Source organism: Hemicordylus capensis, chromosome 2, assembly GCF_027244095.1.
Source record: "Hemicordylus capensis ecotype Gifberg chromosome 2, rHemCap1.1.pri, whole genome shotgun sequence".
In the NCBI taxonomy this organism is placed as follows: Eukaryota; Metazoa; Chordata; class Lepidosauria; order Squamata; family Cordylidae; genus Hemicordylus; species Hemicordylus capensis.
In genome coordinates, this window is record NC_069658.1 from 341,524,107 (window position 1) to 341,551,859 (window position 27,753).

The 27,753-nt window shown below is 45.9% G+C and overlaps 1 protein-coding gene across 2 annotated transcripts in view; it reads right to left on the reverse strand.

Annotated features, from left to right (window-relative positions):
- The window catches only part of NDST1 (N-deacetylase and N-sulfotransferase 1), a 41,757-nt gene extending 15,443 nt beyond the window's left edge, over nucleotides 1-26,314 (reverse strand). For both annotated transcript variants that reach the window (XM_053295506.1, XM_053295505.1), the window contains exons 1-8: nucleotides 25,785-26,314; nucleotides 21,126-21,608; nucleotides 19,029-19,116; nucleotides 17,087-17,241; nucleotides 14,768-14,953; nucleotides 5,327-5,455; nucleotides 3,906-4,088; nucleotides 1,675-1,771 (exon numbers count right to left, since the gene is read on the reverse strand). In XM_053295506.1, coding sequence (XP_053151481.1) covers nucleotides 1,675-1,771; nucleotides 3,906-4,088; nucleotides 5,327-5,455; nucleotides 14,768-14,953; nucleotides 17,087-17,241; nucleotides 19,029-19,116; nucleotides 21,126-21,608; nucleotides 25,785-26,294 — 1,831 coding nt within the window. In that variant the 5' untranslated portion in view covers nucleotides 26,295-26,314. The remainder of the gene's footprint in view (nucleotides 1-1,674; nucleotides 1,772-3,905; nucleotides 4,089-5,326; nucleotides 5,456-14,767; nucleotides 14,954-17,086; nucleotides 17,242-19,028; nucleotides 19,117-21,125; nucleotides 21,609-25,784) is intronic.
- Nucleotides 26,315-27,753: the final 1,439 nt, after the last annotated feature.

The window sequence follows — 27,753 nt, forward strand, 5'->3', positions numbered from 1 at the left end:
ATCCAAGACTGCTCTGAGGGAGCTGTCCTTTTCTGGTACAGTGAAAAGAATAGAGTAAACCCTCTGCCCTGCTGATAAATAGGTACGTACAGGTTCTACTGCCCCTATATGTTCCAAATGGCAAATAGCCTGCAGAAGACCCGTATGCTTGGAACGCGAGCGTGATCGCGGGGTTGGCAAAAACCTGTTTGTGGGTAGAGTGGTGTACTCTATTATGTAACTGTTCTGAACAGTTTGAAGGACCCAGCTGTCATTTGTGAAGAGTCTCCAAGCATGAAAGAATTGTGTTAAGTGACCCCACCACCATCACCAGGAGAGGCCGCGAACGAGTTAGGATTGCTGTCTAGTTATTTTATTCTGTCCCCTGAAGGACTGGCGGGGGGGGGAGGAGGAGGAGTTTCTCCTCCTCCTTTTTCGTTTAGCCCCCTTGAATGGCCTGGATTGTTGGAGTGATTTTGCAAGCAAGTCTTAGAGCCAGGTCTGCCACGCTGGGGGCAGAGCATCAGGGAACTCTGGGGGTGCTGCTGGCGGGGGCGCATTCCCCAGTTAAGTCCACTAATACTGGGTGGTCATTTGTTCTAGGGCTTCACCCTGTCCTGTGTTGAATCACTACTATTGCCAGGTGATAAGGGCCCCATGCCACCACATCTGCCCGCTCCATTTTCATGCCTTTTTCATGCCCTTCTTTTAAAGTGCCCGCTCGCTCCCAGCTGAAACAATTCGGCTAGAACAGCTTGAAACAGCTAGACGTGTTTTGGTGCCTGGAAACAGACGTGCCGCAATGCTTCGAGCACATCCCTAGTTTAATAGAAGGTAAGGACAAGTAAAAGGTTTTGGTGGGGTTTCCCACCCACCCCACCCCCCCCTTTAAGGACGGCAGCAGACAGTCAATAGGGGATTAAAGGAGCTAAGAGGCAAAGTAGCAGCAAATTACTAAGAAGAAAAATAGAGAAGGCTTTTGGAAAGAGGAGAAAAAAGGCTGTCTCTGAGCAGATGCAGGACTAACAGAACTGGGCAGGGTTATCTTTCCCAGGCTTATTAAAGCTTTCTAAACTAATTTGTACTGTCCTGCCTCTGGAGCAATGGGGAACTATAACCCACAAGATATCCTCTTTCAGCAGAAGGGGAAATCTGATTTTCTTGGGCTTCTTAAAACAATTGTCCCTGGCCAACTGCAGTGTTCAACATCAGTCATTGCACAGATAACTTGTCGATGCTTTTAACATTGCCTCTAATCTCAAGTGCCAAATATGTCGTGGTGTGAATGCTGTTGTTGTTTAAAGCACAAGAAGCTGAAGTAGCATGAATGTTACAGTTCCTAAATTTCAGTTCATATCCCAGGTTAAAGCATAATCTTTTATCAGTAAAAACAGGCTATTGCAACTAGTTAATGGCTCAAAATGTCTAAGTGATGCACGTGCCAGCAAAAAAGAAAGATGCCCTCCTGCCCTCACTTTTTAAAAAAGGAAGGGTGCACAAGGGGTGGATCATTTGGTGCCCTGCCTCAGTCACCCAGAGGTCTTGAGCTGCCACAGGCACTGGTCATTGCTTGGAAAACAGACACTTTCAAGCTAAGAGGAATCTTCCTCACAGATACTAAGCCCAAGACAAGAAAACAGTATTCTGAGCAATGGATTCAAGCACACAACACGGATGGATGAGACTAGACTTTACCTGTCTTCTGAGGACCAATGATTAGCAGTTTGGGGAATCGGTCACAGGTCTTCTCTTTGGACCAAATGTCTTTGTGGCGTTTGTCCTCACAGGGATCCTGAAACATGGGAATGTATAGGATTCAAATAGGTTTGCATTCCACAAACCAAAGCAACTATGAGATCGGGCTGTGCAAACAGGTTCGAATCCGAACCGGCTTGATATTGAACCAGTTCGGTTCAAACGTTTGGGGTCAAACTACCCTTGGTTAGGCTAAACCCTGGGCCGAACACCTCCCCCCGCATTTGGGGTTTTGTTGAACATTTGAGGGGGTTGTTTTTAACAACCTGCTTTTCCAAGGTGGCAGGGGGTCCGTGGAGGCTCCCCCCGCCCCAACCTTCCCTTTTGTAAGAATCGCTCAGTTTGGGCATCTTCGGTCCTTTCTGAGCTAATTCCCCAGCACGGTGGCCATTTTGGAGGCTGCTGCGCCTACGCAATGGGACCCTACATGGTCTGACCCAACCAGGAGTGGCAGCCTCTGGGGAATAGGCCCAGAAAGGGCCGAAGATGCCTGAACTGGGCGATTTTTACAAAACACAATGCTGGCGGGGTGAGGTGGACCCTCCATGGCCCACCCGGAGGGAATAAGTTAGAAAGGGGGGGATTCAGAAATATTCAATGAACCCCCACCCCACCCCTGGAACCAAACCAACCCGGGGGCAGGGGGAGTAGTGAAGGGTGCCAAAACCAAACTGGCCTGGTGCGGTTCAGGTTGGAACTCGAACTGGGCCAGGTGGTTTTGTGCACCCCTACTATGAAATGTCCCTCAAAAACCAACAATGGGCTACAACTATTAACTCCCTCAGTGTTTTTAAAAAACAACATCTTAAAACACACCTTTTTAAGGAGGCTTTTAAATATCATTATTATTTTGTTATCTATGGTAGTTTCTTTAGCTTTTTATAATCTTCAGTTTTAATTTGAACCTAATAATTGTTTTTAATCTGACTTTTTAAAAAAATTTAATTTTATTACTTGTATCTGTGTCTATCTTATTGTTGTAAGCCACCCCCAGCAGTATTGCACTGGAGGGGCGGGGTATAAATATTTTAGCAATAGCAATAGCACTTACATTTATATACCGCTCTATAGCCAGAGCTCTCTAAGCGGTTTACAATGATTTTAGCATATTGCCCCCAACATTCTGGGTACTCATTTTACCGACCTCGGAAGGATGGAAGGCTGAGTCAACCTTGAGCCCCTGGTCAGGATCGAACTTGTAACCTTCTGGTTACAGGGCGGCAGTTTTACCACTGCGCCACCAGGGGTTCTATTTTAAATAAATGCGCCACCAGGGGCTCTATTTTAAATAAATAAATAATAAATAAAGGGGCAGAATATCTTCTCAGCCAATATGCTAGGCCTGCTTCATGCCTTCTGTTTCAAGTGCCTTGGCTTTGTCATTTTAAAACTGGAAGAAAACAGTTTCCACACAGTGTCCTGCCTTCTCCAGGGGGCTTTCCAGATTACCCACTCAAAAGCAGTAAAATGCTTCAGCGTTGGGCAGAGTGCATTGAAACCATAAATAAAGGCTGTTGCACAAGGCCACCAGCGGGGGGAGCAGTCTTGCAACAACTCCACAATGGGGGAAAACAGCTATTTATTTGCACTGCACATGTGACGTTATAAAACTGTAACGTGGGAATAAAATCTGAAAGAAGGCATCGGAAATGTGAACGGCACCTTGCTGTCAGTGTGGGGACTGCAGTGTCACAACACAGGAAGTACGGAAGCACACTTTGCAGATCCGTAGTGACACTGTGGTAAGGGTGAATCTGGAAAGTGCCCAGGAAGTCCATCAGTGACTGGACTCAAAATGCAACCCACACTGGTGTAGACTGTAACTAGAAAGAAAATAATGCAGCAGATATAAGTGTAAAACTGCTGTACTGCACTATAAACCTGCCTTTGCCATTCATTTTTTTGAGTGTAGCTTTTAGAAATTGTTAACAGAGATGAAAGTTTGGGGTGGTATACTTGCTTACTTAATAAATACATACATACATAAATTCACTTTCATCATTGTTGCTTTGGTCATGAAAGGCTACAATTCAGATCCTGACTAGGCATCTGCATCACACAGAACTACTTGGTTTGATTTCAAAAGAACCCAAAGAATCAAAGAGAAGAACCACTGGATATTTATTTGAAACCTTTGGCTATAGTAGGTTGGAAGTCTGTTAACACCATACCTGCCACAGTGGGTCTTTCTCCTCTGAGAATATTTGGAAATACTTCTGTGCTAGTTGCACAGGTGGCAGTGTCTGCAACTTCAAGTTAGTCCAGGAGTTGAGGAAGCGAACCAAGTGTCTAAAGGTGTATAAGCCCAGGCGATCGTTGCCATAATTGGAGAGGTGAGTCATGAAGATACTGATCTGGGAGGGAATAAGAAAGGGAAATTAAATCAATATGCTTAGTAGAAAACAGCATTACATTACAATAAAGCCCTGGGGTCAAACACTGATTCATATGTTCTAGTATGAACTACAGCACTTGACTGGGGTTAAAATGGAGACTGAAGTATTTGTAAATCTCTGAGAACTAACTGAGCACAAGAACTGCATTACTAGGTCTTCACCTACTCATGTCAATGGCAAACCTGATGCCCCATAAGGACACACAACATTGACCATGAGGAAGATGGCCATCCCATTTGTCCCCAGCATCTGTTGATCAGGGGTAAAAATGTACCTCTGAACATGGAGGGTTCCATCTTTGACTATCTTACACAAATTATGTTTAATCCTTTTTATCTATACCACGTTTGTCATCCATAAGCAAATTGTGCACTTGATAACCAAGAACTTTCTTTCATTGCCCTGAATTTACTGCCAAATCCAATCTCTTTCATTGGATGGAATCTCACAATCCTATTAGTCTGATAAAGAGAATCTGTGTATGTCACAGCATTCATAAAGTTATATGTTGCTGTTGTTCTCCTAGCCTTTTCTGTACTAAACATCTCTATATAAGATGCCCCCACCCCTCAGTGACATGCATACCTACCTAATTAATAATCCCTTCTAGATCATCCTGTTACCTAGACACAAGCAGAAAGGAAGAGGGAATAGAGTGCACCTTACTATTGAATGCACAACTGGAGAACTAGTTTAGTAAAACCATCTGAAGGATAAATTGTTCAGCAATCCAGCAGTTTTGCTACCAATAACAGCTGCTCAATCATTGGCTGATCTGATCTAGGAGAAAAATTATTTCCAACCCAGACATGGCTATCAGAACAAGCAAAACCCATCCACAGACCTGCACCAAGAATGGAAGCATTTGATCCAGCCTAAAGCACAAGTCTCCCTCACTTACATCCTATCTCCAGTCAGGACCATATATCCCCAGCCCCAGAAGACAACACAAATGAACAAAAATCCTAAGCAAGCAACAGTAAAAAAAAAAAAAAGCAGATCTAGAAAGGAAACCAAAACTGAGGCATTTGTCCTCTTTGAATGCATACCAAATTTAGCAGCATACCACCTCAAGATGTCAACCACTTGTATTTCCCAGAAACAAAGTTGGAGTTCATTTACACAGGAGAAGCAGGCGGGGGCGGGTTCTACATGCTGCAAGGAACACTTCCATTTTTCTTCAAGGTAGTACTCACAGGGTTAAGTAGCACAGTTAGGAAAAGCTCGCCTCCATTGATGATCTTATCCAGCTCATTGGAGCCACCAGGGTATTCATTATAGAATATGGTATGCGTGAACAAGCCACATGTCTGCCGTGGGAGAACCTGAAGAGATGGGAAGAAAGGAAATTCAGTGAAGGATCAGTCCAGCCCATTCTGGATGGATGTTCCACTCTCTTGGGGATTCATACTCAGGCTGCTTGGACTAGTGTATCTCATCCCATGACTCAGTGTAGAAGCAACAGGTTTCTTGCAAATTCCTTAATCAGAATGTTTAGAAAAGCTGCGAACATATTTTTATTATTGGTAAGATCCAGTACACTACTTGCCACTGCAACTGCAACCAGCTTATTTTTATGCTGATTGACTGATGTTTTGTTTGTTTTACACACAAGTCGTAAGTTTTATTATGTTTCAAACAGCAGGCTGCCTAGGGGCTTGTGAAGCTGAGTGGGCAGGTTATAAATCTAGGACAAAATACAGTTCCACAAGTTTCCACCCCCAGCCATCAAGAAGCAGAACCAGGAAGCTTTCTGCTTTGAAGTCTCTTTCCTGTTGGTGCCAATGTTCTCAGTTTAATGCAAGTTCTTCCTGAGTTTCTTCACTCTGGAATTCGAATGAGAAGCATATGTACTAACTAGCTGATATCTCTTCTCCCCACTTCTGATTTAGTGCTCCAGTACTTTAACAATAGGAGGGAAAGCTGCCATCCAGAAATAGCCACAATCCTGGGCAAAAGAGGCACCTCTGAAAGTGGGTACTCGCTTCTAATTAGCAGGGAGCAGCAACTGCCCCTATTCAACGCCATCAAGTCCTTCAGGTGGCTGTTACTGGTGTCTCTCCTCTTGTGTTTCTTTTTAGATTGAGAGCCTTTATAGCACAGAGAACTGTCTTACTTCCACCTCTATGTAACTGAGGGCCTGATGTGGCCAAGCCCTCACAACCACTTGAGATTTTTTAAGTGATCTATCATCATAAACATCCTTCCCTGATCTAATCCTGGATCAGTGTAGCTACCTTGATTATCTATTGAAGGAAATCTTCATCTGGCAAGCAGTTTAGCAACAAATTAGAGATAAACAGAACTTTTCCTTGGTCCCACTGATATATTCAAAAATTAAAATAAAATAACCATGTTTGAGCTATGAATCTCACTAGGCTGTCTCAGAAGTCACTGTCTCTCAACATATACTCTGAAACCAACACACCACTGCTTGGAGGATGGGAAGAATATGAAGGTAATGAATAACTTAACGATGTACATTTAGTAGGGGAAGGCGATTACATTCCATTTTCTTCTTTCCCAAGAAGGAAGCATCTCTTCCTGCTCCCATCTCACTGTACACCAGAAGCCTGGAAGGCAGAGCCAGAATGAACAACAGCTGCCCCCTTTAACCTGACCATATTAATTTTAAAAAACTTCATCAGTTCCCACCATACACATTTGACTGACTGATTGACTGATTAAGTGCCGTCAAGTCAGTGTCGACTCTTAGAGACCACATAGATACGATTCTCTCCAGGATGATCGGTCTTCAACTTGGCCTTTAAGGTCTCTCTGTGCTGCATTCACTGCTGTCATAATCTAGTCCATCCACCTTGCTGCTGGTCGTCATCTTCTTCTCTTTCCTTCAATTTTCCCCAGCATTATGGACTTTTTAAGGGAGCTGGATCTTCGCAAAATGTGTCCAAACTATGATAGTTTGAGCCTGGTCATTTGTGCCTCGAGTGAAAATTCTGTATTGATTTGTTCTATGGTCCATTTGTTTGTTTTCCTGGCTGTCTATGGTATCCTTCTCCAGCACCAAAGTTCAAAGTTCATTTACCCAGCCCTAAACATTAGTCCAATACTATTTTGGAAGTGGTGACACTCACCCACAAAAACACACATTCTCTCCCTCTCTCTCAAAAATGAATCATTGACACTTACCTGAAAGGTCATTCTCCTCAGAAATATGGGTTGTATCTGCAACTTAGGATAGGTTGGCTAGACCTCCTGCTCCTAGACAGGGCCAATAACAAAGATTTCACATGACCACGAGGGAGGAGCAATCCCCTCAACTTCAGTATGTAGCCAGTTCTCCAATGCTCCATAACGGGGGGTGGGGGGGTGGGGAGTCAAAATCCACGGACTGGAAATCAAGAAAACAGTAATACACGAAACACCACACCATTTGTGTAGGTAAGGAAAGAACTCCAAGGAATATTGCTTAGTGCTAACACAACACCCTCCAGAGAGAACAGTTCAGCCGGGGCAAAAAGGCTGCCCACTTATAAAAAGGAAAGAAAAAGAAGTAGAAGAAAACCAGGTGAACATGGGTGAGGTAGATACAACCCATACGTCTGAGGAGAATGATCTTTCAGGTAAGTGTCAACGATTCATTCTCCCTCAGAAGAGGGTTTTATCCGCAACTTAGGATGGGACATACCAGAGCCCCCGTAAACCACAACTGGGTGGGAATAGGAGAGTTTGGTTGCGTAGGCCACCTGTTATATTATCCTCCTGTCAAAAACAGCATTGGTCAGTGCCCAATTCTGAATTTTGTCATTTCGAACAAAGTTTGACAGGGACAACCAGGTGGTGGCCCGGCAAATGTCCACCAAGGGAGCCAGAGTGGAGAAGGCAGCCGAAGAGGCTGCACTACTAGTGGAGTGAGCAGTAACGCCCTCTGGTGACAGCACTCCCAATGCTGAATAGGCCAGCTGAATGCTGAATAGACCGTTTTGCCTAGGGAGCAGTCACAGAAGGAAACAGACAGAGACTCTGAAACCCTAAAAGATTTGGTAGGCCATAAATAAATCTTCAGGGCTCTGTGTACATCTATCATATGCCACTCCTTTTTCTTGGGGGAAGATGGCGTGGGACAGAATGTCGATAAAATCAGCTCCTGGGACCTATGAAAAACTGCGTTTACTTTAGGCAAAAGGGTTGGATCCGTTCTAAGCAGAACATACTCTGGGAAAACCAAACACAGCTCTTTTCAATCAGAAAGGGCCCCCAAGTCAGACACCCGACTTGCAGACATTTTCATGGTCAAAAACAGAATCTTAAGGGAGAGGAGTTTAAGGGAGACTGTTCTGAGAGTTCAAATGGAGCCTTGGTGAGGGCCCGAAGCACTAGATTTAAGTCCCAAGTGGGAAACCTGTGGACCAGAGAAGGTTTGAGGGCAGCTGCTCCTTTTAAAAACCTCTGAACATGTGGATGGCCTGCCAAAGAAGGAGCCCCCCGCACATCTAGCACCGAGGAGATAGCGAAGACCTGCCAGCGCAGAGTGTTAAGCCCAAGTCTGTTTGCAAAAATCTAAGCCTGTTTGCAAAAATCCCAGAACCTGACCAATTGAGGCAGATAAAGAAACAACCCCTTTGTGCCACACCAGTTGGAAAAGACCCTCCAACTTGACTGGTAAATCCTAGCAATGGAAGGGTGACAGGATGCCAGAAGACTACCCTGGACTGAGCTCGAATACCCACAGGCTGCTAACAAGTCCCGCTCAATCTCCACACAAATAGGCTGAGCAGTCCCAGCTCCAGGTGCAACACGAATAGTTCTGGCTCTGGATAGAACATCTACCCTAGTAGATGTGGGCAAGAACCCAGGGCCATCGGAGCATCGGTAGACAACTCCACCAGGTCTGAGAACCACAGCCTGTACAGCCAGTTTGGAGCAACAAGGATTACTTCTGTCCTCTCCTGGCATATCCTGTACACAGTCTGGGAAAGAGTGGGCATGTGGAGGGTGGGGGGGGCATATACCAGCTGGCCAGTGTGCTAATAGGGCATCTACCCCCTCGGACCCTGGTGACAGAGACCTGGAGAGGAATCAGGGCAGCTTGGCATTCACCGGGCTGGCAAACAGGTCTATCACTGGCTGACCAAATCTGTGAACGATTATTTTGAACCTTTGCCTGTCCAGAAACCACTCTACCTGATCTATTTGGGAGTGGCCCAACCAATCCGCCACCATATTGAGCTCCCCTTTCATGTGATCTGCTTCCAAGGACAGTAGATTATTCTCGACCCAAGCTAGCAATCATGGCCCAGATCATGGCCCAGGATTTTGTGCCACCCTGGCAGTTGATGTGGGCCATTGCAGTTGCATTGTCAGTTTGCACCAAAACATGACAATTTTGGAGGACAGGCAGGGACTCCAGAAGGGTGTACATTATCGCCCAGAGCTCCAGCCAGTTGATACTGTTTGTCCTCTCTGATGCGGACCAGAAACCCTGTTTTAGTGGGCAATGACAGTGCCCCCCTCCCCAACCGAGGAGACTGGCGTCCGTTGTGATCTGTATCTGGGGAACCCGGAGGAATGTCACCGCCTTCCGGGAGGTGGATGATGTCCACCAATTCAGGAACAAATGAATGCTCCTTGACAGACTGATTCTGAGCCGTGATCTCTCCATGACCCGATTGTGCTGGGCAAGAGGAGCCACAGGAGAGGCAGAGAGTGGAACCGGCTCCACAGAATGATCCCTGTAGTAGAGATCATTATCTCCTGTAGTTGGCTTAAGGATAGGATGTCAGCCCTCGGCCGCCCCATTAACTCCCGATACTTGGCAACCAGCTTCTGTCTGTGATCCAGGGAAAGGAACACTACCCCCTGAAGTGTGTCGATGGACACCCCTAAATGCACAATCTTGGGCTGAGGGCGCTCTTGGTGTTGACAACAAATCCGTGGGACTGGAGCATGACAGGGTCTCACGGATATCCTCCAGCCACTTCTGGACCAAAGGTGACTTGTTCAACAGATCATCCATAAAAGGGTACAGGTGGATGCCCCTGGTCCACAAAGTGCATCACGAGTGCCACCATTACCTTGGTAAACACTTGTGGTGCAGTCAAAAGACAAAAGGGGAGCATCAGATATTGGTAGAGGATGTTGCCGTAACAGAAGTGATGTCAATGCCTGTCCTGGAGATGAATGGGTACATGGAGGTACGCCTCCTTGAGGTCCACCTAGGCCAGAAGGTCCCCCCACTAAATAGCCATAAGAATCGAATGGAGGATCTCCATGCAGAACCTCTTCTATCTCAAAAATCTGTTGACGAATTTGAGGAGAGGAGAGCTGGTCTTGTGGTAGCAAGCATGACCTGTCCCCTTAGCTAAGCAGGGACCACCCTGGTTGTATATGAATGGGAGACTTGATGTGTGAGCACTGTAAGATATCCCCATTAGGGGATGGAGCTGCTCTGGGAAGAGCAGAAGGTTCCAGGTTCCCTCCTTGGCAGCTTCTCCAAGATAGGGCTGAGAGAGATTCCTGCCTGCAACCTTGGAGAAGCCGCTGCCAGTCTGTGTAGAGAGTACTGAGCTAGATGGACCTTTGGTCTGACTCCGTATATGGCAGCTTCCTATGTTCCTATGAGGTAAAGTATGGCCCTCCATGAGCCACCTAATGGTGCAACGGGGAACTAGCTTGCCGAGTGAGCAAGAGGTTGCCGTCTCGAGTCCCCGCTGGTATGTTTCCCAGACTATGGGAAACACCTATATATCAGGCAGCAGCGATGTAGGAAGATACTGAAAGGCATCATCTCATACTGCACAGGAGATGGCAATGGTAAACATCTCCTGCATTCTACCAAAGAAAGCCACATGGCTATGTGGTCGCCAGGAATCGACACCAACTCGACGGCACAACTTTACTTTATGGCCCTCCATTCCCCATTCTTCTTTGGAACAAGGAATGAAATTGAATGGAACCTTTGCCCCCTTTCCTCCACCAGCACAGGCTCGATAGCCTGTATCTGGACCAGGTGACGTATGGTTGCCAACATCTGGGCATGTTTGGACTGCTTATTGGGCCTCGGGAAAGGCAGGAAACAATCTGGGGCCTGGGCTGCAAACTTTAGGGAGTAGCCCTGGCGTATCCAGACATCAACTGCCAATTGTGTACATCAAAAGATGTACGCAGGTACATCAACTGCCAACTGTGTGCGAACTCCTGCAACCTCCCCCCCCCCATCAGCAGAGGACTTGCCAAGTGGACTGGGGAGCCATCATTGATAGGAATTACGTTTAAACCCGGCTTTGGGGGGAAGGTTGGCCTGGAAGGGCTTGTGGGCTGCACTGCCCCAAAAGGAAGGTTTAGGCCTAGATCAGGAGGACCTGTCCTGTCTGTTGAAACGGGACCGAAAACTTGGTTTGAAGCCTCTGGTGTTTGAGGAGGGAGACTGAAAAGTCTTGCGCTCCTCACGATGGATAGCTTTTTTCTTGTCCTTTGTTTCGATCAGAATAGGCGCCAAAGCCTCGCCAAACAGCTTCTCCCCCTTGAAAGCCAAGTTACTCCTGGACTTTTGGTCAACTTTCCAATTCTTAAACCAGAGTGCCCTGCAAACTGTGGCGTCTGACACCGGAGTCGTGGCCAACAACTGAGTAGCATCAAGTGACGAATCAGCCATGAAGGCTGCTGCCTTACCCAACTTATTCAGCCCCTGGTGAAACTTGGGAAGTTCAGGTGGAACAAGTGGCAACAACTACCTAACCCATAATACAGATGCCCTGGCAAAAATAGAGTTTGTCATAGAGGCACGCATGGAAAGAGCTGTAGCTTCATGTGACCTACATAAGGCAGTGTCACATTTCATATCTGAATTCTTGAGCACCTTGTCCCCATCCTTAGGGAGAATTGCTCCTTTCACCAGAACTGCCACCTCAGCATTTATTGGGGGCACCTTAAGCTTTTCAGTAAGCGGCTTGGTGGAGGTGTAAAACTGTCTAACTGTGGGGGGGGCCTTGCTTTCAGTGGGCCGGTCCCACTCCGCCTGAATGAGGTTCCACAATGACTGTGGGCATGGCATTGTCACCTGAAGAGCACCTCAGGATTCCCTTCTGGCTTATCAGGAGGCGAATAAATAATCCCCTCCAACCTAAGGGTCTTGAGCGCCTTGTACAGCAAAACCGGGTAATCTGCTTGCAAAAACAGTTGATAGGAGAAGGTCCTGCCTTATCACCCCAGAGCTCCTGACCCTCCCTCTCTGAATCAGACTCCCCCGAGGAGTATACAGGATTGGTACCAGCAGGGACAGTTTCTGCCTGGAATGTGGGCACCGCAGGGTGCGAGAACCCTGTGGGGACAGGACTAGAGGATCCTGTACATTCCCCATGGGGGAATGTGAGACAGGAGCACACGAGGCAGATTCTGCAGTGTTCAGGGAGCACCCCATTTTCTCCAAAAGGAGGCACCCACCATCTCGATGGCTGGCAAAATTGGGGAATTGGTAGGAGCAGAAGGCCAGGGTAGCTTCTGAAACTCCTCCACCATAACGCAGTGAAGGACAACAAACCTTGGAGGAATGTCGCCATCGTCCTCCCCTTTGGCTGGAGCCATTTGCAAGGTCACTTGGGCGGGGCAAGAGCACTTGGTGGGAGGAACGCCAGACGTTTCCGAGAGGGTTTGGCCCTCCGCCTGATCTGCCGGCGTGACTGGCCCTGACAGCTCCACGCCCAAGGCTGCCCGGGCAGTCCTCCCTTCCTAGCACAAATGCTTACGTGGTGCCTTCTGTTTGTGTGCTTTCTTTGCCGCTGAGAGCTTTGCCTTAGCAGTCTTCTCTGACTGAGCCACGCATGTGGGAGAGGTCGCCGCCACCTACTCGGACTGGCAGACAGAATGGGTCTTGGAATCCTCAGAGAGAGGGGAAAGCCTCTCTCTTGCTGCAGGGAGTGCTGGCAGCCATTCTTGGAGGCTGATAAGCGCTGCAGTGGAGGACGTCGGGCAAAACTCAGCAGAGCCTACTATTCTGTCTCCCTGGCTCCCCCTGACTAGCACTAGTCAACAACAAGGAAGACACAGGGGGAACAAGTTGTAGATCAAAGCTGCCCAAATAATCACCACAGTAGTACGGAGCAAAACCTTTCAGCACCTGCTGGAGCAAGACAGGGCAAAAAACTGAAGATGAGAGGATTGCTCCTCCCTCCTGGTCATGTGCAAGTTCTGTTATTGGCCCTGCCTAGGGGCAGGAGGTCAAGTCAACCCAACCAAAGTTAGGGATACAACCCTCTTCTGAAGGAGAATACACATTCTCTCTCTCTCACTCGCACACTCTCTCACTCACAGCTGGGATGTGCACGGAACTGGCGATTGCCTGTTCGAAGTGAGGGATAGCTTTAAGGACTGGGAAGGGTGCTCTTACCCCACCACCGCGTTTTCCCCCACCAGCTCTGTGTTTTAAAATGGTCCCACAGGGCAGCAGTGTACCTCCTTATCACCTTGGTGCACAGAAGACCAGAAGTACATGGAAGTGTATGTAGCATGAGCGCGTGCACCAGGCACTTTGGAGTACTTCCAGTCTGCCATGCACCGGGGTGGCAAGGAGGTACACTGTCGCCCCGCCAGACCGTTTTAAAGCACAGCGCCAATGGGGGAAATGCGGTGGTGGTGGTGAAATGTGGGGGGGAGGGGGGGAGGTGAGAACACCCTTCCCGGTTCTTAAAGCTATCAAGGGCTGCTTCAAAATCTTAAAGGGCTGCTTCAAACCGGCAGTCATCAGTTTTGTGAACATCCTGTGAGCGAGTGAAAGCGTGTGTGTGTGTGAGAATGAGAGAGAGAGAGAGAGAATGAATGTGTGTTCTCCTTCAGAAGAGGATTGTATCCACAACTTCGGAACCGATGGACTTTCAAGCCAGTTTGGAGGTCTTTAAAAGGGCCTCCAAACCAATTCGTGCACATCACACACACACACACACACACACACACACAACCTAGAGAACTACCAAACTTTCAAGCATTGGTGCCCAGATTTTAAACAAAGCTAGTCAGACTGCTACTCAGTCTAGCTATAATGCAGGCCTTGACAAATTTTCTTTGGGTATAGAAGCCAGCTCAAAAGATTTAGGAGTCAGATCGTGGACACTTGACAGAATCACCAGATTAACATTGTAGAAGGGAAGAGCAAATGGGCATCTCTTTATCCCCTTTACAAGTAATAGAGTTAGAACAGAAACAGAGCTGCCTGCATCAAACCTCTGAATATCCTAGTCTAGGCTCCACATTTAAATGTCTAGAAATCATGGTTCCCTGGGTCCTAGGATTTCTCAAGCCCTGCTATAATGGAACCTTTGGGCAGTATGTTACTAATTAACCCCTTCCTCTTGTGCTATGGCCCCAATGAAAAATCCTCTCCCTCCTGCCCCACTGGAAGCAAAGCTGTCAACAGAAGCTTCCTTCCTGGGGCTAATAACAGTTTTAAGGGTGTGATGATTGCTGGGACTATAGTACAGTGGGAATGAGTTAAATCCCCCCTTTGACACATGGCACAGTCCCAATCCTGACTCCACTCTTCATGGATATTTAAGTTAAAAAAAACACCAGTGCAAACACAGGGTCAAGCTGCATATTTAATATAAATGTGTACCTTGGCCCCGAGTTGGATGTAGCGTGCAGAGAAAGGATAAAATGAGTAAGTCGATATCCTTCCTACCTACCATGATTCCATTGTGGATAAATCCTCGTCTGTAGCGAGCTGGTTTGAGGTGAGGATACTCTTCGGTACTTGTGACTCTGATTCCCCAAACCTGCTTCCAGGCCTCATATAGCTGAACATGGACTGGGTATACCCCTGAATGATGAGGTGCCACTGCATATCCCATATCAGTGGGGATCCCATGCTCCTAAGAACAGAAAAGGCAACTCCTCGTTATATAAACTAGTGGGCTTTCAATGAAATAATTCTATTGCAAGTGAATGAATTCCAGCCCTTCAGGTGTTTTGGTTTTAGCTTGCAACTTGTATGACAGGTGTCAGAATCCTTGTTCTGGAAACTGGGCAAGAGCAGACAACTGGCAACACAGAGCTCTGCCACTGCATTATAAACATGCAGACCTCTAACCCATGTTGTGCAAGCCTTACAGCAATTACCACCAGCAGGACAGGCCCGGAGATTTTCTTTATGTATTCCATTTTTGTAGGTCAGGACCAGCCTCAAAATTCCCCAGCAGATACAGAGGACTGAACAAATCGAATAAACAACAAACAACAATAAAACAGTCTGGAACCTTATTTTAAATTTCTGCCTTACTATCCAGCCAAAAGACTCTTCTGAATGATGCCTAAGCAACTCTCCCTTGGGGATGCAGGGGTGCCTGGTAACACATTCCATAAATCCACAGCTTACACAAGACACAGTGGAAAGGAGTGTGCTACCCGAAAATTATTCAGCACAATTTTTCAGAAATTGTTCTTTCCAGAAGAGAGATAGAGGGCGAGGGAGAGAAGAAGAAGAATGTTGTGGGGGGTGAGGAGGAGAAATTCCAGAAGGATATCTTCGAAAATATTTTATCATTAAGTCTTCCTCTCTCCCCTTTCTTGTATTTCCTTTAATATGTTCTTGTAACTGCATAGAAACAGCCCCCAAATTTTCTCTTTTGTTCAACTCACTAGTGTCTCTCTTTTAAAAAGAAAAAAGAGCCCTGATTTAATCTTTTATTTCTTTGCTCCCTTGAGTAGGTATGCTCAAGCCAAATCTCTGCTTTGCTGAAATGAGTACAAGGAAAAGTGAAGTGTGTATCCTAGTGAACGTACCATTAAAAAGGACTGGTTGCCTGGCAGCACTTATCTTACAAAAGATCAGATATGAATTGACTGTAAGGTGTTGGAAGCTACCTTACAAGGTCATTGGAATTAAGAGTTTGAATAAATAAATAAAAACTATCTTGTATTAAGACATTCTCTGGGGCCGGGTGGAGAGGGAGATATAAGACTAGACTTAGAACAAAACTGAAGGATTGTGTGAAATGAAGTAAGTTTCACAAACTTCCAGCAAAAGTTCTTCCAGAAAAAGAACTTAGCACAGTTACATAAAAGTTCAAACATACAGGAACAAGCAACTGGAGATAAAAATCACTCATTCTTGAAAAACTTGGAGCCAAGTGGCATCTAGATGCCCAGTCTAGCGGCATCCAGATGTCCCAAGTATCACTGGGAACACCAGTTGTCTGTGGAACTCTGCAGAGAATGGTACACTTAAGACATATCAAGAGAACCTATCTTGAGATCCCGCACTCTTGCAGAGCTGTCAGTATCATTTTGGAGGAAACTAAGCTATGTGCCAAGAAAATATTTAAGTTTTATAAAGATAATCGTGGCTGGTGGGCACCAGTACTGGGAGACTGACTATTCAGTAATCTAAGAGACTAAGCATATGTCTGATGGGAGGGATCAAAGGAATTATCATCACTACGTTTAAGAATTGAAAAAGGTGGAATTACAGATCTGTGGCTGAACACAAAAAGCAGGGCCAGAATTTGAATGGGGAGGAGAGAAGAGCAAGGGGGAAATACCCTTCCTCCTGAAAACTCATTTCATTATCATGGTCCAAAGGACACAACAACTCAGTCAGACAAGATAATAAGAAGCTAGTTACAGGGACTGCTGGCAGGCTGCTTAGTATGCTGCATACACACAAGGAGTACACAATTTAAAATGTTCAGAGTGTGAGCCCTTTGGGGACAGGGAAACATCTTCCTGTTATTTTTATTAATTGTTTTCCTATGTAAACCACTTTGAGAACATTCTTGTTGTAAAGTGCAATAATGTTTCTCGCGCTCACAAAAAGTACTTTGGCAATGTCCTGGTAACCTTGTGTATATTTATTTCATTTCGAAATGACCAAGACTTGTCATGACCTTCAGTTTTAGACAACACGATCTTCAGCTGGTACCTTCCTCGCTCGTCTGCTGGGCACCCCTTTTCTTTTGGCCCACCATCCTGCACCACCCCCAACTGCTCAAGGGCATATTACTCACGACAGCAAATTTCTTATTCATGGTCATTTGCTCAGCCAGCACAGACTGGTTATGGAAGAGGTGAGGCTGCATGTGGCTCCACATGTGGGGGAACCACCAGAACTCCTTCACATATGAGAGCAGCAGGTCATCTCCCTCATCTTCTGCATCGGTACCTGCCAGGCACAAACCACCAAGATCACTGACAAAGGACAGAGAAATAAGGTCATCCCTTCTCACAGATTCAAAGCCACCAACATCCTTCACTAGTTAGCAAACTCAACAGCATTAGCTACCTGTGCTACAGCACACTGATTACCAAGCTCTGATCTTCAGAAACTAACACAAGTGGAGAAAGAGGCTTCTTGAATAAGCCTGATCCCCAGCACTATCACTACCAGAGCTTAATATCTTAAGAAGTAGGGATGTACATGAATCAATTCTTTTGATTCAATTTGTGCTCAAATCAAATCACTCCAATTTGTTTTGATTCCAAATCTGTCCCCCTGAATCACCCCAGATTCGATTTGGATTTGATTCAATTCAATTCAGATTGATTCGGACGACTTATAAAGGTCCTAGGGGCACCAAACTGGGTGGTGGGTAGGTCCTCATGGGTGCCACCTACCACCCAGATTGCAAGGCAGTGGGGCACTTGATTGATTTTTAGTCTTTTATTTTTTTTAACTGATTTTGTATATTTCTGCCATAGGAAATAATGGGGATTCAAAGTTGCCCCATCCTAATCCTAACATGGATCCCCAGCTTTTAATTTTTTTTTAAGCTAAGCTCCAGCCCTTGTAGAAATGGAGTTATGGAGCAAAATGTGCAGTCACTATTTTTCAAGTGTATGGATTCTGTTGTGTCCAATAAATTTTCCTCATAATGAATTCCTATGAGGATTCATTGCACACCTTCATTTCTTCTGCTCATTTTGACTGTCACTGGACAGTGTCAACTGCCATGTGCCTACTCCCCACACACAGACCTGCAAGGCAGTGGGGTACTCAGCTTATTTTTTTTAGGAATATTGCAGTGTTTAGATTGTTTGGTATCTAATAATTTTTCCTCATAAAGAATCCCTAAGAGGATTCATTATATACCTTCATTTCTTCTGTTTGTTTTGACTGTCACTGGACAGTGCCAATTGTCAACTGCCATGTGTCAGCTACACCGCCCCACCCTTATATTCTTTGGTATCTTCATTACACAACTTAATTTCTTCTGTTTATTTTGACCCCACTGCATTGTGGGTGGGGAATAAATGGCATCCAATGTGCCAACTACCCCCCAGCCTGCAAGCCACTGGGTACTCAGTTTATATTTTAGAAATTTTTGAGGTGTTTAGACTCTTTGGTGTGTAATGAATCCGCATAAGGATTCATTATGAGGAAAGGTTGTTAGACACCAAAGAGTCTAAACACTTGGAAAAAATCCTAGAACATAAATTGAGTAGTACCCCCACTGCCTTGCAGGTGGGAGTGAGGTGTAGTTGGCACATGACAGTTGACACTGTCGAAAAGACAGTCAAAATGAATAGAAGAAATGAAGCTGTGTAATGAATCCTCATAGGGATTCATAGAGGGAATCTATGAATCTGGTGTTATCATACACCAAAGAATCCAAACACTTGAAAAATAGTGACCACACATTTTTCTCCATAATTCCACTTCTACAAGGGCTAGAGCGTAGCTTTTTTTTTTTTTTTTTTTAAATAAAGCTGGGAATCTGGTGAAATTAATAGGAAGGATTCAAAACGAATCTGGCGTGATTCAATTTGTACCCAAATCTAGCCAATGGACTGCAGGGGTGATTGTTTTGTCTCCATATCACCCAAATCGATTTGTACATCCCTATTAAGAAGCCTTCAAGTTTCAGTTATGCTAGACAAATCCTCTGGCTCAGGAGCTACAGAAAAAAAAAGTGCTGAGTACCCAAGAAGGCAACATGTTCCCTTTCTTACCTGTGTGGAAGAATTTCCCTGAGTAGCCCAGATTGAAGGTGAAGTTTGGGATATGGGTGCGCAGTTCATTCTGGGTGTCAAATAGAGCCTGCAGTGTTAAGCGGAGAAAACAACATTTATATCAGGCCTTATGCACACCATTATAAAGGCAGGGCACAAACAGCCTGTCAAGTTACTTGCACCTCGTTATTCTTTTTGCCAGAGCCCACGTAAGACGGCATGTGGCCCATAATGCATGAATGCTGACCATGTGATTACTATGGATTCCTTGGACCCAATCAATCACCAGACCCCAGCAGGCCTATTGATATCTGCCCGTCACCAGACAGGAATCATATGTGCACAGAATGTGTTTCCTCTTAGGCCCAGGAAAAGGAAGAGGAACAGTTTTGAAGTTTTAGGCCTAATGTAGCTTGTGGAACAAAAGTGAAGTTGGAACCTATTTATAGCAAGCCCAGTGGTCTCTCCTTAGGCTCCAGGAGGCAGGGACAAGAGCCCTTCAGGGTGACCAAAGCTGCTCATCTATTGCCTCATCTAGATATCTGCAAGCTTTGGATGGCTCAGCACTCCAATACCCTTGACTGCACAGACTGGTTTCCAAGCCCAGTTTTGGTGATGCTGCCAGGCCTCTTAACCATTCTGCTTATTTTAGGTCTATGCCCTGAGCTCCCTTAATACCACAGAAGCGTACTGCCTACCATTCCAAATCCAGCACAACGAAAATGGAGAGTGAAAAGGACCTAAACTCCACAAGGACTGGGGAGTACATCAGGAAGCGAAGCAAGGTGCAGGCAACAGCAAAGCACCTTTTTTTCATGTTCTACTGGCAATATGGGAGCTGTTGCCGAATGGCTCCATCCTGAGCCACCAGGGTACTGTAATAAATCCCAAGTCAGGTGAAAGGAACCCAGACTGCAGCTCCTCTCCATGACAGCATTGCCCCAATTTCCAAAAGGGTGATGAGGAGGCTTCCCAGCATTCCTCCTCTCACATGGCCTAGGACATGATTTCTCTCACATGGCCATCACACTGATAGTTCAGTAAGAAGCCACATAGCAGCAACTCCCACGCTGCCAGTGTAATAAGGCAAGGAGATATTCAGCCAATTCAGACATAGGATTTTGCTCATGTCTCCTTCGGGGTGCACTCGTGTGAACAGAAGTTAACAGACAAGCTGGAAAATCACTACTGGTGGGCAGTCGCAGCTTGGACATTTTAAGGCACATCTTGCAGCCTCCGAGACCATGAGAGCTTGCCAATAACTTCCAGTCTTGAGTCCTGAATTCCACCTCTGCAGATATGAGCATTCACCAGAGGATAGCTGGGATGACTTACACAGGCACGAAAGTACTGACTGAATCAGCCCTCAGTAGAAATAATAGTTATTGGATGGCGAGGAGAGAGGCAAGCTTTCCAGCACAGCCCTTTAGCTGTCACAGGTGCCTTCTAAATCCCACACAAGTGATTTTGTGGGAGAGATGAGACTTTGTTACTCAACACCCTAGATAGTTCAATTGGACAGTGTGTTAATCAAGTATTTAAGTGTCAGCTGCTTTCCAAACAATTTCTGCTTGTGATAGGAGAGTAGATGGCTATACATTTGTTTCCTCTCTGCCATCCAAGGATTATGCAGAAACCAATCAAAACTAAAGACAATCTCTACGTGCTTTAAAGTATCCTAGCTGCACTCTTGTCAAAACGGTCAAAAGAGTAGAAGGGTTACTCTTGTCAAAAGGCATTCAAGCCCTTAAGCCATCATTTCTCCAGGCAAAGTTAAATGAACTGTGATTCAGTTAACATCAATCTAACCTTTTTGGAGACTATCATCTTTCATAGTCCACAGTCAACTTCATCAAATGCTAAAAAGTTGTCTTGAAAGCTATAAATGCACTTATTCTGTTTGACTAAAATATTTTTGTTTTAGTGCTAATTTACCCACGAAGAAAGCTATAAATGTTTGTAGATGCAACTCTTTACAGAAATCTTGATTTAAGATGCACCTCTGGCCTTTAGTTCAAAGAAATGGATCCACAGAGCAGTGGGCTCCCTCCCCATAAACCCACCCTCAATTAGATACCTGGCAATGGGTGCAATTACCTTTACATCATCCACCTTCATGCGTGTGCCTTCCTTGCCAACAAAGATATCATCAATGTCAACCAAGATGTAGCGGTCAAGGGGGAGAGAAAGCCTCTTGCCAGTGAGAAAAGAAACAGCGTCCACAAAGACCAGTTTGTGCAGCCAAAAGTTGAGGTTGTTGCCAAAGAGGACTCTTTGAATGCCATCATGGAGGCCCAAGTCCTGTACCACAGTGGTATGGAGCGCGGCATCAATGCTCATGTGTGGGATGGATTCTGCTGACTTGGTTTTGGCCAGGAGGACTGGTTCGTAGGTGGAATGGTTTGACTGGAAGACTGTCCAGTCCTCCCCTGGAAGCAGCCCCTTCTCCACCTCGCTGGGCCGTGTGATATACAGAAGTGGAGATTTGGGATTGATGCTGCAGTCCTTCAGCGCAAGGTTGGAGTGGAGAAAGAGGGGGAAGCCTTTCAGCTGCGCACTCAGCAAGCTGTTCTCATTAGCCTGTAGGGAGATCATGAGAACTGAATGAGCTATTCAGAGAGCAATGAGAGACAGGAAAACCGAGTCTCCTATCAGAAAGACAAAAATAAGCTAGGTGGAAACACCTTAGGAGAACAAAGTTTTGTCTGCCACAAAAACACATTCACCCATGGAACATGGCCAACATCAGGAAGAGAAACAAACAGTGGAATGGAGCATCTAGAGGGAAAGGGATGGCACCTGTACCATCTCATGCCTTGAAGTAAGAATTGCTTACCAAGATGTCCACTCCCCCCTCCCCCTCCCTCCCAGGGAATCTCAACCAATTCTGCATTGCTGTTCCCCCCAATATAGCAGCTATGAGGCACTTATAGCAATGTGATTCACATATCAAAGCTAAGAGGCAGATAGTCTTTGATTTGATCCCCAAACAGGCAAGCAGCTATCCTGCTGTGACTTTCAGATCCCCAGCTCTAACAGTCCCTTTGATTTCTCTTCTGGACATGACAGTACAGACTCAATGGCTTCATTTGCCCTATGATAGTAAGCTTGTGTGTGGGCTGTATCACATCAGATGGCAGGCAGGCAGTTCACATGATCAACTGCTCCTCCATTCAGAAAGACAGAATGAAAACCTTCATGGAAGGAAGAAGGCTAGACTAACCAACCTCCCATCCCAACATCTAGTGTTTTTGTGCTGAGGAGTGTTCAATCATGGGAGTCCCCTACCTGCAGTCTAAACTGGAACCGTCAAGACAGAGTTACCTATTCAATAAAAAAGCAGCCAAGATTGTGACTTACAGCGCAAAGCACAGCTATTTGCACAGATACAGGATCCAGTCAGTTACAATCTCATCATTTGCAAGGTCTTAGTTTTCTCTATTTGGAAGGATGCAGAGAATTTGAGGGATTTCACTATTTGATTCGACTGTGTGAAGTACTTATTTATAGAACTGCATCACGTTCAAAAACTCTCCTAGCTGCCAACAATTAGAGAGAGAAAGTAGCAGAGAGCGCAGAGAGGGGACTGAGTGAAGAACTAAAGCCCTATCCATTGCAGATGCAAGCCTCAACAATGTTTAAAAGGGCAGCAAAACAGCATCAGATGATGGGTGTACAGAGCACCTCCAAGGGTGACTGAATGCACCACATCAGGCTTCGAGAAACATTGCAATATGGAATTTGTAAGCCAAGAAGTAACTTCCTACTATCTACCGTCACAAGTCAACTATGGAAAAAGCGAATGGGCTTCTGGCTCTAACAAGGGCCACCAAGAAAGAGAATCCAACCGTCGTATATTCTGAACATGGTAAAACCTCCATTTTATTCCCTACCTCATCCAAGTCATACAAATAGGGATACTGTAAGGGAAAACATGAACATACATACAGGTTTGATTGTGGTCATAGGAAGATGAGAAACTAGAGAAAGGTGCCCTCAGCCAGATCTAGAACTGAGGTCACACTCAACATTCTACCTTCTCCTTTCTATGTTTCTCTTTCCCCACCCTCAACCTCAATCAAACGGTTGGACCAGGGGAGTGCTAGTCTGCTGGAGCACTCTGCATCTCACTCAGTCTTGGTGGGTGTCAAATGGTGTTTGCTTAAATTGGAGAAGCAATTGGATGGTTCTCAAGGGAAGTCCTACAGGATTATGAGTTAGGAATGAGAGGATCTTAGCAAGGATGGAGATGCTGCTGCACCACACACTAAAAAGCAAGCAAACAAAATCCTGTTCAGTGCTAAAGCCTTAACATGCATGAACCCAGCCAGGCTCAATTCTGTGCTCCAGGAGCCCTCCTGGAACCGAGAGGCTTTCCAAAACAGCTGCACAGAATTATTTGGGTCAGTGCCTTTGTAGCTTGGGCTCTTCTATTTAGCCTATCAATTTCACAGGTGATGAGCTCTTCCTGTCGTAAACCCCAGACCTTGGATTCTAGCTGTGGGTCTTGTATGCCTTCCACTTCCCACTTTTAGGTCAAGGAAAATAAGGGTCATGTGGAAGATTGTTTTATTACTACAGTGTACACATTGTGTGGTCCGTGCACTTCTCAACAGAAGTGATCAAATGAACTCTGAAATAAATACTATTTTGTGTGAAAACAGGCTTTATCCAATTGTCTTTTCCCCACATTTGGGAAGAGCAATAAGTATACTCAGCCATACACCTCCCACAGAAATAGCTGCATCCATGGCCTGAGCCTCAGAATGCTTCTAAGACTACTAAGCATTTGTATAGCGTTTCTTAAATTTCAACGCCCTTCACATGCCTACGTAAGTATGCATATTATTATCCCCATATTGTACTCAAAGGGAGTGGCCTGCAGAAGGAAGTCTAGTGAGTTCATGGCAGAGGCGAGATTCAGACTGGGGAAGACCCAGTTCATCGCTCTCTTAGCCACTATGCTATACCAGCTCTCAAGAAAGAAAGAAAGACTTCCCTTTAGTGCTGTGAAAACTCAACCCATTTGTTCTAAACAAGAGCTTTCACAGGCATGAGCCAAGCAAGCAAGCAAGAGAAATCGGAACAAAAGAGAAAGATCCCTGTGCAGAAGTGCCTGTCAAAAGCAGCAGGACAGCTCCAGGTCTCCGAATAAAGCCCCATTTAGCACACTTCATTCCTGCCCTGAATTCTTAACCTTCTTGGCTTACCCATTCAAGTAGAGGGAAGCAATAGACATGTAGCAAATACCACCTGAAGTGGCTTGGCCTGTACCATATGGGAGGTCAAATGCATCCCTCCACCTATCTGCCTCCTTTATCGTAGAATCCAAGAACCACCAGGTGGAAGAATCCAGGAAGGCGGGCGGGGGGGGGGGGGAGCTTATCAGCAGCTCATAATGCTAGACAGGTCCCTGCTACAATCTGCTCTCCTCACACATTAACCAGCTCCCCAAAGGACTATTACTGTTATCTTTATACTGTCACCAGCAAAGCTATTCACCAGTACAGCCTCCTCTCCCAAGCTGTGGATTTGTAAATTCATTCTTGGCATCCATTAAAGAACAGAGTGCTTTTACTTATCAGGCTTGGCACTGGTGTGACATTGAGCCATTCAATAGCTAGGAGTGGCTATGAGAAGGTGTTCAAGAAAAGCTGACATTTTGAAGTGCAGTTCTTAAACCTGAGCAAACTAAGAGAAGAGTTTTGGGAGAGCTGGTCTTGTGGTAGCAAGCATGTCCCCCCTAGCTAAGCAGGGTCCACCCTGGTTGCATCTGAATGGGAGACCACATGTGAGCACTTTAAGATATTTCCCTCAGGGGATGGAGCCACTCTGGGAAGAGCAGAAGGTTTCAAGTTCCTTCTCTGGCTTCTCCAAGATAGGGCTGAGAGAGATTCCTGCCTGCAACCTTGGAGAAGCCGCTGCCAGTCTGTGCAGACAATACTAAGCTAGAACAACCAATGGTCTGACTCAGTATACAGCAGCTTCCTATGTCCCTAAGAGTGTCTTCATATAGCACCTGTAGCAATGCAACATGACCAGGTTATTGCTAAATGACCTGGAAAATAAAATCAGGCACAGCACATTCAAATCAAATGGTGCTGAATCTCAAAACACAGCCTGTCACGCCAAGCCCTGAAAGCTGCATTCACTCTTGGCACTATTGCGGTAACAACCTCAAAACTCAAAGGGAGCAAGCAAGACTATGAGGGAGCTTTATTCAACAGGGGTCAGTTCAAATCTTCGGCAGAGATAGGTTGTGTTGCAATAGTCATAAGTCTGGCTGGAGGAAAATGGGGCAGGGGGACTAGAAGGCTTTCTAGAATGAAGCAGCTTCCATTTCCAAGAATGTGCATGCACATTCACCATTGTGTGACTTAGGACTGGTTCAACAATACCTATTCACATCCTATAAGAAATCTCATATAACCACCATATTCAGACCCCGAGATGGTATATGGACTCGTTTCAGGAACTTCCCCTTTGACTACTGTGCCGATTTTCAATTTGTTTTAACCTGGGGGGCATTACAAAAATGTGACCAATATAAGGAGGCGGGGGACTGCAGTCTGAAGTTGCATAGATCTTACTCTACCACCACCTTCTGCTGCATGAATAGACCCACCACATGTGTTGGCACAGGGGGCGGGGGGGAATCTCATTTCCAGAGCTAGATGAGTCTTGTCCCCATGCTGACTTCCTCTCACTCCCCACCTATTGCTGCTGCAAATACTCTCCCATAGTGAAAGTCAATACCTTGAAAAAGCCAATAATTCCTACTCCGTACTCTACACAGTACTTGTCCAAGAGTTCACGGTTCCAGGCATCCAGGTTCACATACTTCAGAATGTTCTCGTAGATGATCAGTGCAAAGCGCCCTCGGTCCTTGTCGGTCAGTGTGGGCATGTCCCCTTTCCCTGGAGCAATCTCAGTCAGGTATTTGAAACGGCTGGATTCCAAAATGGCCACAATCTCCTGGCCCAGCTGGGAGTAAAGGCTTTCTACAAACACAAGAACCAAAGGGTCTGTGCGAGAAGAATCCACCACTTTGATGGGCTTTAGTGGAAGCAGGCGTGAAGGGGCAACCTTCTGCTCATCACAGTCTGGGCTTGGAATGTCCCCAGAGGGCTCCAGTCCTCGCTTCCATCCATATAAATAATATGCAGAGACAAAAACGCTAAGCAGGCAGAAGGCAAATAGCAGGAACAGCACCACCTGAGGAGACACCTGCCGGAAACTCCTCCGGAGCTTTACCAACCAAGTCATCCTTGCTTTGAGAGAGTTCAGGTCCCTTCCCCACCCCACCCACCCTGCCCCCCTCCCTCCCAATCTTGACACAGGAAAGGCTAAAGGATAGTTTCACCAGGAGTCAGCGTGTATGTTGGATCACCCCTGCAGCAGTCCATTCTCCATCCTGGTCTTTTCATGTCACCATGGCAAACCCATTCAGAGTTCCTTTCCAAGGCAAGAATACCAGCAGCATATCACCATCACTGTCTCGTCGGGATGGAAATTCGGCAATCATAGCCTTCCAGAACATCTTTCGATGGGCGAGGATGCATGATAATTCTTTGGGTTAACGATCAAAAGCACAATTCTGCTAAATGAAGGGGAAAAAGCAAACAAGGAATAAGGGAACCACTCTGGGAAGAACCTGCTCCCCAACCCAGGAGATGCTTGAGCAAAACCTCCCTCCCAAAGAGACATTTGTACTCAGTACCAGCAGATATGGAATTCCTTTCCATAGATAACCTTTTTATTAAACAGATCCCTTTGTGGCTAATTTTAAAGAGGGAGGTGATCATGTCTAACCTTGACTAGAAGTCACACACACTGGACATGTTATTTGATGTGGGAAATTAGCTTTGCAAATGCTCAGGCACTCCTCCCTTCTCTACTACTCCTTCACATGTAGCAGGTAGTGCTCTTGTTCTCTCCTTGGGGTGTAGCAAGAGTTAGACTGTGTATAACTGGGGAGAGGCAAGACACAGGAGGTGGGTGGACTGGCAGGGCACTCTGCTAAAAGGCTACTTGAATCTTTCCAGTTCAAAACCTGGCTCCCGAGCAGAGTCAGAAGAGACTCAACGTTAATGCCCTGGGTGTCTACAATGGACATCTGCAGGACCCTGAATGCTTTTCATGCTTTACAAAAGTGTGGCACAGGAACTGGGGAACGAGCTAAGGAAATCCAAGATAGGTGTGTGCACGTTCATATGCAAACATAGCTTAGTGGAGCCTCCTGAGGTTATGCCCTCAGTCTGCAGAAGACAGATAGTGCCTTACAGACTAGCTTCTACCTCCAAGTTTCACTTGCATTCAAGGGAAGCCAGAAATTTAAATCTGCAGGTCTCCAGCTCAGTCGCGATATGCCAGTCAAAGGGCCAGCTGCCATACGAAGCACAGGCCTCAACACTCCACGGGCTCAGGGAGAGCCCAGAGTTTGTTTTCCCAGTCTAGTTGTTCACCCCCACATAGCTTTGAGGAGGCCGACACGCTCTCTGCACCTGCTTCAGCTTAGTGTCAATCACTTGCCAACACACCACAAGAGGCCTTTAATACTTAATAGTTCAACAGTGCAGAGGGCTGTAAGAATACCGCTGTTTCTTTTGTACACTTGGAAAGGCAAGAGGGGGCCATTACCCAGCTTTAACTCACAAAACAAAAACACATGGAACAGCTATGGTTTTCCTTCGCACAGTGGAGGTAGCCACTGAAATAGCCATTC